The sequence below is a fragment of the Misgurnus anguillicaudatus genome, chromosome 10 (genome assembly GCF_027580225.2).
Source record: "Misgurnus anguillicaudatus chromosome 10, ASM2758022v2, whole genome shotgun sequence".
NCBI classification, from domain to species: Eukaryota; Metazoa; Chordata; class Actinopteri; order Cypriniformes; family Cobitidae; genus Misgurnus; species Misgurnus anguillicaudatus.
In genome coordinates this window covers 33390853-33404026 of record NC_073346.2, presented here as the reverse complement: position 1 = coordinate 33404026, position 13174 = coordinate 33390853, and the positions used below count along the sequence as shown (strand labels likewise).

The 13174-nt window shown below is 36.1% G+C and overlaps 1 protein-coding gene across 2 annotated transcripts; it reads left to right on the top strand.

The window, feature by feature from the left end:
- Nucleotides 1-206: 206 nt before the first annotated feature.
- Nucleotides 207-12298, top strand: ppox (protoporphyrinogen oxidase). Of its 2 annotated transcripts, none has more exons than XM_055211011.2 (13): nt 207-328; nt 1061-1194; nt 1455-1589; nt 2440-2555; nt 2728-2860; nt 2995-3139; nt 5157-5353; nt 5497-5560; nt 5807-5925; nt 6859-6972; nt 7633-7782; nt 10487-10529; nt 10619-12298. In XM_055211011.2, exons 2-13 carry the CDS (start codon nt 1108-1110, stop codon nt 10750-10752), a joined length of 1437 nt encoding a protein of 478 aa, XP_055066986.2. In that variant the 5' UTR covers nt 207-328; nt 1061-1107; the 3' UTR covers nt 10753-12298. The 2 variants fall into 2 exon arrangements, with proteins under 2 accessions (XP_055066986.2, XP_055066987.2); XM_055211012.2 differs by having other exon boundaries at nt 278-328; nt 1095-1194.
- The last annotated feature ends 876 nt before the right edge of the window (nt 12299-13174 follow it).

The window sequence follows — 13174 nt, the reverse complement described above, 5'->3', positions numbered from 1 at the left end:
GAGGTTAACAAAAGTTCTAAACACAGAATAAAAGACATCAATAGCCAAAATTAATACACGTTAATAATCAGCTCTATAAAATGACTTAACTCAAACTAAATACAAATAATCTGTGCATGCGCTCTTCAAAAATGATGTTTGCTGATTTTGATAAAATTATTTAAATTTAAAGGTATCTTTCGCAACTACTGTTAGAGTTAGAGACTTTTATTTTGAAGTTTTTCCGTATGTATGTTATTATTAAAGTTGGATTCACACAACATTCATGTCATTGAGGAGGCAACACACAGCAGAAGCCGCGCGATCCAAAACTTTAAATTTTATGCAGGTATCGGGTGTTTATTTTGAATGTTTGCATTTATAACTCTGCTGGTGGTTTTTGAATTTTTTTAATAGAAGTTGTCAGCATGCATTTGTCTAGCTTTCATTATTATATGTTACTCAAACAAGTCAGGTTTGTTAGAAGTCTGCAAAACGTTAATAAGAAGTAACGTACGTTAGCGTGTCACTGATATTTTTCGAGACGTTTCCTAATGAGACTTTTCTTAAATATTATCAACACGTAAATAATGTTGATATGCATCACAGACATTCTACTGGTAATGTATGTGTTCTGTTAGTGGAATCAACATTGACGTTACACAACAAATTAACTTGCATAAGGAAATAATTTTAATGGTAAATGAGCCACATCTGGTTCAAAGCAGTATTTGTAATTTAAAAAAAAAACATTTGGGTTTTGTTCTGCTTTATTTTTGTCACACATTTTCGTTTTCAAACAGGAAACCAGCCAGCGTTCATTGAAGGGAGATTATTTTCTCCCTTTTGTTTGACTGTGATAAATGACAACACAGTCACCTTATCAGAGCCACCACCCTGTCTTATAGACCCTAACCAGTGTCCGAACCTTATCTGTCAATTCAGATGTCATGAACTCAAGCCTCCAATGTTCCTCGGTAGTTTGATGTGGCTCTCTACCAGTCCCACGTAAATGCTTGTTTTATTATTGACTCATAGTTTATTAGTGCTGTAGCTGAATGTTTGCCTGCTGTCACTTTAGGGGTCTGTGGTCAGTTTTGTTGTATGTGTGGAAGTGTTTGGAGCTGAATGCAGAAGGTTGTAGCAGTGCTTGGCGGGGGGATCGGGGGTCTGTCGACCTGCCATTATCTCAGCAAGAGTCCTAATGTCTCCAAGGTAAAACACATGTAATTATGATATTAATTACTAATTCCTCTTTTTAATATCCAATTCAAATTCCTAATATTGTAACTAATAATCTTTGCTTATAATATAATGTTGTGTTATTAATGAAAGTTCCTATAAGACATTTTAGACATTTTAGCTTTTTGTATTGTAACTGTTTCATATAATAATAATAATAAATCATATCATTTATAAACTTGTTTTCTCCACTGTACAGCCATCACCATCATATATGTTTTGTTGTGATGTAGGTGGTGCTGTTGGAGGGAAGCAGTAGATGTGGAGGTTGGTTGAACTCCACACGGAGAGATGATGGAGCAGTGTTTGAACAAGGACCCCGAGGGGTTCGGCCAGCAGGAGCTATTGGTCGAAATGGTTTGAATATGGTATACGTATAGGAATGTTCATTTTTTGCACGAGTGTTAGAAGATACATTATCACAATTTAAATTTACAGGTACATGCATTGCATATATAAGATTTATAACTGGTTAGTAAGTCAGCTGTCTTGAGTAAGACAAATAATTTATATAAAACCACCTAAGCTTGAGAAAACATCAATCTTTGCTGTTAGTGTTGTAGTTCTGTTGGATGGCCACAAGAGGGCCAACGTGCACCAATAATATCAGCAGTAATAGTAAAATAATCATTTCACAAGACTTTTTTAAGATGTCAAATACATTTTTTTTGTCCCTAGAGTACGTATGTGAAGTTCTAGCTCCGAAAAACATAGATAATTTATTATAGCATGTTAAAATTGCCACTTTGTAGGTTTTTCACATGCTTGTAGAGAATGGTTTACCAAAACTAAGTTACTGGGTTGTTTTTTTTTCACATTTTCTATGTTGATAGAAGTACTGGGGACCCAATTATAGCACTTAAACGTGGAAAAAGATTTTCATGATATGCCCCCTTTAATTCTTCTGCTGTTAGGTTTCTGGTATCTGTTATGCACACGTAGTACTTTGTTTTAAATGATATAATTCTGTTCAATGTAATTATTTCTATTAAGGGGTATACTAGAATTTCAGAAATATGTTTTGATTAAAGCACTAAAATTGTAAGTATTAAAGATTATTTACATAAACATGTCAAATAAGTGAATCATTAAAAGACTTTCTAATGAATACTAAACATGTAAAGCCATCTTTATTTTTTTTGTGATTTACTTTTAACTTTTTTGCATGTTACTGGATTTCTCATTTATTGTTTCTTATTGAGTTAATGTGTCATGCAGGTGTCTGATTTGGGTCTCGAGTCTGAAGTCCTGCCAGTTTCGAAGGATCATGTGGCTTCTAAGAACCGATTCCTGTATGTGAAAGGACAACTACACAAGATGCCATCAGGACCCGGGTGAGAGGAAACGTCATTGTGCATCATCCAATAAACTCATACTAGTACTTTACACCTGATAAATATTAATGTATTGAATGTAAAGAGCTTTAAAATCTAACCTTGTGTTCTTAAACTGGATCAACATTTTTGGTTGAACTATAACTTGAATATTTCTCTTCTCCTTATTTAGTGGTATTCTGCGCACCATTCCTCCTTTCTCCCGTCCTATAATTCATAGCGTCTTAAAGGAAATGTTGATCAGTAAAGGGAAGGAAGATGATGAATCTGTCCATGCGTTTGTATCCAGGCGTCTGGGTCCCGAGGTGAGATCAAAAGGGGTTTTAGTGACCTACTTTTATGTATTATTATTTTGTGCTTTACTGTCACAACATATCAGACTGAAATGTGTGATAACAAAATATGATCTGATTCAATCCACCTTTCTGTCTCTGTGCAGTTAGCAGATATAGCTATAGACAGTCTGTGTAGAGGGGTGTTTGCTGGTGACTGCAGGCAGTTAAGTGTGCGGTCCTGCTTGCCCCCTCTTTATAAAGCAGAGCGGTCGCGGGGCTCCATTGTGCTGGGCATGCTGATGGGTTCAGGTGAGGTACTATAGACTAATACCTAGCAGTTATAGAGATATAATTTTTTTGTGGTTGTGGATGTTGATCATATTTAGTTGGAGAACTCTTATTAAAAATACCTTGCGTATTACGTAATCACGTCGAAAGGTAAGACATAAACATCTTGGATGACATGGGGGTGAGTAAATTATCAGATTTTTTATGAAAGTGGAATAATACTTTAACATACAGGTTGGCAAAAACAGTGTTGGCATTATTTTTAATTTTATTAATAAGTGGAAACTGGTTATATTTGCATTATTAAGAGCCATTCAATCTCCTGGGTGGAAAAAGCAAAGTTGAAGCAACATACAAAAGCATAATGCATTCATTCAGATGCTGATTGGCTGCTGAGTATGTGCCTAACGTCATTAGTTTCTGAGCGGTTCTTTGCATTATTCATGATAAGTAAAAACCTGTTTGATCCAGTCACTGCGCTGTATAATGCATGAGCTATTATCACATCATTATGCATGAGAAATTGTTGTATTATTATGCATGAGCTATTATGGCAGTATTAAGTTTGAGAAAGTATTGTGTCACTCTTCTATTTAACCTTCATTGTTTGGCATCCTATATGATGTTATACACCGTGTGTACCCCTGGGATTCAATCCAAATACAAACTTCTTTCACTGACCATTTCAGCAAAATGTTTATGTCCATTTCCATCCTCTTGACCTATATGCTGCATATATAATTATGTATTAGGTCTGTGTTTATAATGCGGTCTAAATTTGATCTTAACTAGAAACAATAAAATATGAAAAAAAATTATTGTATGCTATACATTACATTTAAAAGTAGGGATGCATAATGTTTAATCGCGATTAATCTATAGCAGATTAAAAGTTTTTGTTTACATCATGTATGTGTGTGAACTTTATATAATAATTATGTGAATATATAAATATGCACCCATGCATGTATAATTTTAAGAAAAAAAAAAATTATATATTAAGTATTTATATTTATATACAATGTAAATTATACATAAATATACAAATGTATACACATGTAAACATTTCTTAAATATATACATGCATGTGTGTACAAAGTTATTATACACAGTTCACACACATATATCATATAAACAAAAACTTCTATTCTGCTATAGATTAATCACGATTGATCGTTATGCATCCCTATTTTAAAGGCACAAATAAAACATCCACCAATATATAACTATTGAAATAATGTGTGTTTAATGTAATTTGGGATTAGTGACGTGACATTAATTATTTTGTGTCCATATGGTTCAGTTAAATGTAAAAGGGTTGCCATTTCAAAATAAATTTGCAGATTACTTGCATACATTAGCTTTTTTGAGGACCAAGTCAAATATTTTTGGTTTAATTTCATTTTGAACATTTTTTTGGGGAATAATGGCAAAAATGTCAATGTGGTGTAAACGTTCTGTGTCAATTGGTGTAACTACTATTTTTTTTTATTGAAAAAATAAATGTATTCATAAAAAAAAGAGGAATAAAATATAATCATCTAGATTAGTGTAATGTGATTATTTTACATAAATTTTTACATCTGTCAAAGATTATTTAGAAAACTGTTTTCAGCATATGCCAAAATCTGCCAAATTATTATTACAAAAAATATGTATATATGTGTGTGTATAAATATAAATATAAATATAAATAATTAGTCATATATATAATTAGGCATACATGCCATCAAGGTGGATAAAATATTTAATATTTCTTATTTTGTTGGCGCAATTGGCAGTTACACCATTTGACATTTTCAGGTTCATTCAGTCTTAACTTTCATAAAAATGGTGCAAATGTAATTTTTATTTGCATAAAATTAACATAAATACACTATGCACATAGTGTTGAAATAAACCTGATGCGTGCTTTTAAAACAAGTTTTTTTTGTTTTTTTTATTTCTTGCCAAACCGTTTTTTCTGACCCATTTACCTTTGACTTTGTATATTTTTCAGTGATTGTAATGTTTGTTGTATGTATATATACTTCATAAGGTGGTGGTGGTCCTGAAGTAATCTCCTCTGATTTGGCTAAAAGAGCATCAAAAGAGTCATGGAGTCTGTGGTCACTGAAGAGGGGCATGCAGTCACTTCCAGAAGCCCTGGAGAATTCGCTGAGAGGTCGAGAGCGTGTGGAGCTTCATCACAATACTCGAGTGAAGAGCCTGACCCTGCAGGGAGGGGTCTGGGAGGTCAGATGTGGGAATAGCAGGACACGTTTCATTTAAATATTACAAATTGAATATATATTGACACGCTTTACTGTTGTCACATTAATAAAGCGATGGGGATGGAGCAACAGATGTCTTTTATGTTCTTCTGTATTTTAAAATAGATCAAACTGGATGATGGGGCCACATTGAAAGCCGATCATGTGATTTCCGTCCTACCAGCTTCAGGTAAATATAATCCTTCTACAGTACTATTGGGGAGAGCCATTCTGTAAAGACTTGTTAGACTGATTTAAACTTTGTGAGCATCAAGCAGTTCATTTATAAAAACGTGTGCTTATGCTTGATTGACTTGTAAGTTGGACAACACTTATCACACTATATGGTTATTATTGTGTGTGTGTGTGTGTGTGTGTGTGTGTGTGTGTGTGTTTTATTTTAGTTTTAACAGCACAACCTATATATTTTTACCAGCTTTGGCATCAGTGCTGCCCCCTGCTGCTCAACCCCTGACAGAAGAGCTTCGATCCATTGCGTCTGCCACTGTTGCTGTTGTGAATCTGGAGTATGAAGGTTTCATTCTTCCTGTTGCAGTAAGACTTCATTCAGTGAATAATAAAGAATGAACATGTGGTCAGATTACATTATACAGAATATAGTCGAGGAAGAGGATGATATTGATTAAAGTGTTTTTGTCAGCTTGGTTGAACTGTAATGTTAAATTTCATACATTTGTTCTCTTAAGCCAGATGTTTTGCTTACAGAACTAGAAAGACTTTTAAAGGAAAACACCACAGTTTTTCAATATTTTACTATGTTCTTACCTTAACTTAGACAAATTAATACATACCTATGTTTATTCAATGCGTGCACTTAATCTTTGTACAGCGCGTCGTGAATGTGTTAGCATTTAGCCTAGCCCCATTCATTCCTTAGGATCCAAACAGGGATGAAACACTTCCATGTTTTCCCTATTTAAAGACTGTTACATGAGTAGTTACACGAGTAAGTATGGTGGCACAAACAAAAACGTGGGAATTTTTTAAGCGGATAAAGATGGGAACTATATTGTATGGCGGAAGAGCACTTAGTTTGCAGCACTTCGACCTCGGGCGCAGTAATATTGATGAAAGTTTGAGCTAGGGGGAACAGTCAGGAGTGATGTTGTTACTGCACGCCGAGGTCAAAGTGCTGCAAACTAAGTGCTGTTCCGCCATACAATATAGTTCTCATTTTTTATCTTTGTCTTTAAATAGGGAAAAGATAGAAGTGTTTGGTGGCTTTTAAAATTAATCCATGTTTGGATCCTAAGGAATGAATGGGGCTAGGTTAAATGCTAACACATTCACAACGCGCTGTACAGAGATTAAGTGCATGCATTGAAAAAAGATAGGTTTGTATTAGTTTGACTAAGTTGAGGTAAGGACATAGTAAAATGTTGAAAATTGTAGTGTTTTCCTTTTAAAGATCTTGTTTATTATGCATACGTTATTAATGTATGTTTGTGTGCATATTTTGTTTTTAAGGGCTTTGGACACCTGGTGCCTTCCTCAGAAGATCCTGGTCTCCTAGGGGTCGTGTATGACTCTGTTACCTTTCCACAACATAATCGGAGTGGAGGACCAACCACCAGACTGACGGTATAACACAATATCCGTCCATCTGCCCATCCATCTATTTATCCACAGTATACATGATTATGGCATATGGCTGGATATTCTTGGATAAAAACAAACATTTTTTTGCTTTTAACTCGATGAAAACTGGACAATAGTGCCCCCTTGGCACAAAAAAAATGAAAAGTACATGTTTAAAAAAATGCTTATAATATGTGCTTTATAACAAAGTACTTATATATGGGAGAAAAAGATCAAATTCGGTCCTGTTTCTTCAGGAAAATATTAGTCATAAAAATAACCCTCTAGTGCTATGTGGGCCTCACAACAACGTAAAAAAATTGCAATTGAATTATTCATTTCTGCTCCACTTTAATCATTATTAATTTAATAGTTAGATGTCCTTTGCTGTGGACATGTTGTCCCTCTGCTGGAAAACATCCATAAACTGTAGTCGAGGGCCAAAAACCTTTGAATAAGCATACATTTGAGTGCCATAAGGTTTGCTTTGAGTAGCAACCTGAGTAGAATAATGTAATCCCCTCAACCAGTCATCTGAATAGATGTTATAATGGTGATTCCAGCTATTATCGACGCAAGGCAATGTTGTGAATGGTGTTATTTTCTAATGTCATTACAGCAGCTCTCCAGCTGTTATTGAAAACAGTGTTTGTGTTGTTATAGGTAATGATGGGTGGTGCGTGGTTCAAGCAGGTGTTTGGTAGTCCACAGGAAGTGACCCAGCAGATGTTCTTGGATCGGGCTACCCGGGCAGTAACCGATCATCTGGGTGTCACCTCGCAACCTGTGTGGAGCCTGGTCTCAGTACTCAAGGTGATTTTCTGTGTTAAACTATGACATGACAGATTAGTACAATGAACTCGCAGTTTATTAGAAATGGACACAAAGAGGTTCACATGATATTAAATTACACTGATTTTACATTAAAGTAAAATATAGTATAGCTGTAGTTCAATTGGTAGAGCATCGCATTAGCAGTGCAAAGGTCATGGATTCGATCCCAGGATCACACATAAATGTATTGTATGTATAGAATGCATTGCTTATAGCCGCAGACTTCCCAGAAGCAGCTCTTTAAAATACGTGTTTAATCTATATTTGACGCGCACCGCATCCAAATCCAAGTTAAATACAAAATTAAAGTAAAAATGAACATGCTGGATACAGCACCCGGAAACAGACATACTATTTTACCCGCAGGTTTTTTCTGTGTGGATGCTGGTCGCGCGGCATTGGTCAAAAAATAAATGCGTTGTTGTAACGCGCATTACTAAGACTGTAACGAGTACAATATTACCAAAATATTATTAGTAATGCGTTATATTACTGCGTTACACCAAAAACTAATATATTACTGTAATATATTATATTTTGTAATGCATTACTCCCAACACTGATTGTTACACTATGTAATTTTTAAGTTTCAGATGTGACTAAAATGTGTCTGTAAAGTTTCAGCTCAAAACACCCCACAGATAATTTCTTATAGCATTTCCAAAATGCCCCCATTTGGGTGGGGGCAAAAAGCGCTGTTTTCATGTGTGTACCTTTAAATGCAAATGAGCTACAGCTCCTCACTCCCTTATCAACACTTTTGGTTAACAATAATCTGATTCCTGTCAGACAAAAGTATCTTTAGCCACATTAGTGCTACAATGTGCTAACAAACACATTTCAGGGCTCCAGACTAACTTTTTTCAATAGGAGCACAGTAGCCCCAACTGAAAATTTTAGGGGTGCAACCAAAAAATTTAGGGGCACACACCGTAAATTATGCTGACCAAATATTCACATTTCTACTAATTTCCACTGTATTAATACTTTGATAATAGATGCAGAAAGTACAACGTGCTGTTTCAAATTCAGTGTCACATCACAAAAAGGGTCAAATTTACTGGTCGCATTTACATGTGCGACGGGATGTAAAATTCAGTGGCACACTCTCAAATTTTGGTGGCAGTCTGGAGCCCTGCATTTAGAAAAGCTTTTGGTTAAAATTAACCAATCAGTCAGTGGCCGTGGGCAGCGCTTTTTTTGTGTGATGTCACATTAACAAGAGAATCAAAATGGCATGTCTAATGAGATTGCTTTGGTTTAATGGGGATTAAAGTGAAGCAGAGGGTGGATTTTTTTTTCCATTACACGGTTGTTGTGTTCACACATTGCCAACACACATTTATGTCTTAACACCTTGTAAAAGTGGATTTTATGTGGCCTTTAAAGTGTCAAATATGGGATCTTTAAAGGGACACTCCACTTTTTTTTTGAGTTTTGGAATCCATTCAGCTGATCTCCGTGTCTGGCGGTACCACTTTTAGCATAGCTTAGCATAATCCATTGAATGTGATTAGACCATTAGCATTGCGCAAAAAAATACCAAAGAGTTTCAATATTTTTCCTATTTAAAACTTGACTCTTCTGCAGTTGCATCATGTACTAAGACTGACGGAAAATTAAACGTTGCGATTTTCTAGGCTGTATGGCTAGGAACTATACTCTCATTCCGGCGTAATAATCAGGGACTTTGCTTTTTTATTACGCAGTGCCCAAAAATAGTCCCCTGCTATTGAAAGTTACCAAGGGGACCATTTTCAGGCATTGTGTAATATCATTGCGCCTGCTGCAGCCATGTTACGGCAGCAAAGTCCTTGATTATTGCGCCGGAATGAGAGTGTGGTTCTGGCCATATCGGCCTAGAAATCGCGACTTTGAATTTTCTGTCAGTCTTAGTACACAATGTAACTTGCAGAGGAGTTAAGTTTTAAATAGGAAAAATGTCGAAAATCTTAGGTTATTTTTGAGCGTGATGCTAATGGTCTAATCAGATTCAATGGATTATGCTAAGCTATGCTAAAAGTGGTACGGCTAGATTGGCTGAATGGATTCCAAAACGGTAAAAATCAAATGTTTAACTCTAGGAGAGCTGGAAAATAAGTGTCCCTTTAACTGAATTTATAGACTATATAGACTTCATTTTTTCCACCATCTCAATCGAGTCAGTCATGCGTTCACAGCCACCAGATGTCCTCAGTTTTCTCTCTGGGGGTCTGTTTTGACATCAATCAAGGCAGATGGTCTTTTTCTTTAAACATTACTCCTGTCCTCCATCAGCTTCTGGGAGTTCAGTTAGCAGTACAGTCGGGAAGATGCCTGGTCTGGGGGTCTCGAAAAGAGTCACTCGAATTCTGGCCAGATAATACAAGACAGTCATTGAAGGGTCGAGAGAAGCGATAAGCTGCTCTGCTTCATTTACGATCGACTTTATCTTAATTATACAGTCAAAGAGCGAGAGGAAGATTTCCACCTTGGTGCGCCCACACAAGCACGCTCGTATTCTTTCATGCCACATTGTCGACTACAGTGTCTCTGAACGGTTTAATTACCCGGATATATACGCTCACAGAGAGAAGTATTCACACTGCTACTGTATTTAAAATCCCATCTTATTTTTTTTTCTTGGTATAAATTTTCTGTCTTGTCTGTTAATGAATCTTTATTTCTATCATTTGCTGTTCAGAACTGCATTCCTCAGTATCATGTAGGACACTGGAAACGACTTGGTAAGACAAAGTTTATTAATCACACAAAATGATTTTCAGCGTCTTTTCCAGAAGGATATAAATTACAGGCAGACGTTTCTTATTTTCAGAAAAGATGAGGCAATACATCAGCAAGAACAATCTTCCCCTTACACTGGCAGGGGCTTCCTATGATGGCGTCTCTGTCAATGATGTTATATTCAGTGGACGAACAGCTGCAGAGGGTCTCGTTGGAAAAATCTGACCTGCGGTCACTTAATTTTGAGATTTTGGGGTTTGACATACATTTGATGTTGTTCCTTGGGCAGGACAGGCACTACTTGAACCCAAATATAAGTGTCAGGATTATACAGCTAAATGTTGGGTATATTTCAGGGCTGTTGTTTAGATGTTGAGGAAATCATAAGCTAAATTTCCATGTTGCCAAAAAATGCCAAACAAATGATTGTAGAGCTTATCTTTACCAATGTGGCCGAATAATCAAATTTTCTTGGCTAGAAATTGAATTTGGATGGTTGATATATTATTGCACTGGGATATAATGTAAATTAATACTCTGCATCTTAACTAAAAATAACGCTATACGCATTACACTGTTAAAAAAGGCTTCACTGGGACCTTAAAAAGGTCCTAATATGGTAATTTTTGTCCTAAGATGTACTTTTTGAAAGGGTACCACCCCAGTGACACCATTTGTACCTTTATTTCTCAGAGTGATACCATAGCCAGGAGCAGACTCGATGGATATAATATCATTTTAACTGTTTCCTCCATTTGTCTGAAAGTAGATGACATTTTGACCAGGCTGAAATGATATGCCATTAGACTGGAGCATCCTTTTTACAAATATATTCATTACGTTGGCGTCATAGTGGGGTCAATGGAAAATTTACGACTTGCAGTTCTCGTTTCCTACACGTTGCAGATTGGAAATGGCTATGACCATCTGCATTGACTTTGAAAGGGCAAAAAATGTAAACTATCACTCAGAGAACCAGAATTTTAATGGCTGCTTGAGTACCATGCATTTCACACACAGATGCTTTCTCATTCAATGTGATTGAATTCACAATAATGTGCATCAGAATGCACAGGTGTGCCTTTATTCAGCGCCCCCGAGCATTCGGTAAATGCGCTATATTATGTTTTAAAAAAGCATTGTGCGAAAGTAGAAAGACAATACATTGGTGACTGTTTACATTAGTTTCAGTACTGTTTACTGGTTGCATCTGCAATACACTATCAGTCTAGTTTAGGGTCATTTACTTGTTAGTTATTTATGTTTTTCACATTATAGAATAATTGTAAGCTGTGGCATAAGGATAATGTGACTAGGATAAAGTCAACTAAAAGCATTCAAAATAAATTACTAATGGCAGCTTGTTGGGATTTCATTTTAAAGAATATTGATTGACCCAACAATAGATTAAACATCCCAGCAATTTGGGTTAAAAGAACCCAGCATAGGATAAATTACCTTTTTGACCCGGGGGGAATATTTTTTCACAGTGTACATCTTTAGATTAAAAGATTTCCAATATCAAGTGATCTTAAACTTTTGACTGGTAGTTTATGACATTATAGGCATGTGGGTGAGGGTTAGCGACAATCTTTAATGTGAAGTTTGAAAAAGAGTGTGATTGTGTTAATTAAACGTGTATGTAACTCCCAATTAATTTCATTAAATTGACTGTCATGACAGTCACTCAGTAGTTATTAATATATTTTTATGCATATCATTTATTGCGTCTTGTCAGCAATAAATAAATAAATGAGATGTGTTTGGTACATTTCGTTTCATTTGTCTATAACTAAGTAAAAAGGCAACTGAACCACAGTTTGGCTTCATAATGTACCCTCACCTAAAGGATTATTAGGAACACCTGTTCAATTTCTCATTAATGCAATGGTGTGGGGGATGTTTTCTTGGCACACTTTAGGCCCCTTAGTGCCAATTGGGCATCGTTTAAATGCCACGGCCTACCTGAGCATTGTTTCTGACCATGTCCGTCCCTTTATGACCACCATGTACCCATCGTCTGATGGCTACTTTCAGCAGGATAATGCACCATGTCACAAAGCTCGAATCATTTCAAATTGTTTTCTTGAACATGACAATGAGTTCACAGTACTAAATGGCCCCCACAGTTACCAGATCTCAACCCAATAGAGCATAATTAGGATGTGGTGGAATGGGAGCTTCGTGCCCTGGATGTGCATCCCACAAATCTCCATAAACTGTAAGATGTTATCATATCAATATGGGCCAACATTTCTAAAGAATGCTTTCAGCACCTTGTTGAATCAATGCCATGTAGAATAGGCAGTTCTGAAGGCAAAGAGTGTCAACACAGAATTAGTATGGTGTTCCTAATAATCCTTTAGGTGAGTGTACACTGTACATGACATAAAATAAACATTTAATGTGCCAATTACACAAGCCCACTCAAAGCCATTATAATCAGACATATGGTATGTTCACCATGACATGTTGTTTGCTCCTCTGGGTCTGTCGACAGCTCGGTTGGAAAGTTATTTGACAAAAGGCAGATTGTCAAAGGTGGTTGGAGAAAAGCTGTGCCTGTCAGCAACGCTGACATGTTTTCGCACGATTTCTCATTGGTTTGGTAATTTGTGCATTTTAAGCCATTTCCTGTCTGGCTTCG

What these genes read in the sequence shown, in the direction of transcription:
- ppox (XM_055211011.2), top strand. Translation starts at nt 1,108, where the DNA reads ATGCAGAAGGTTGTAGCAGTGCTTGGCGGGGGGATCGGGGGTCTGTCG. An exon ending in TTCCGTCCTACCAGCTTCAG is followed by an intron (nt 5,561 to 5,806) that starts GTAAATATAATC and finishes TATTTTTACCAG; the next exon opens with CTTTGGCATCAGTGCTGCCC. An exon ending in GACCAACCACCAGACTGACG is followed by an intron (nt 6,973 to 7,632) that starts GTATAACACAAT and finishes GTGTTGTTATAG; the next exon opens with GTAATGATGGGTGGTGCGTG.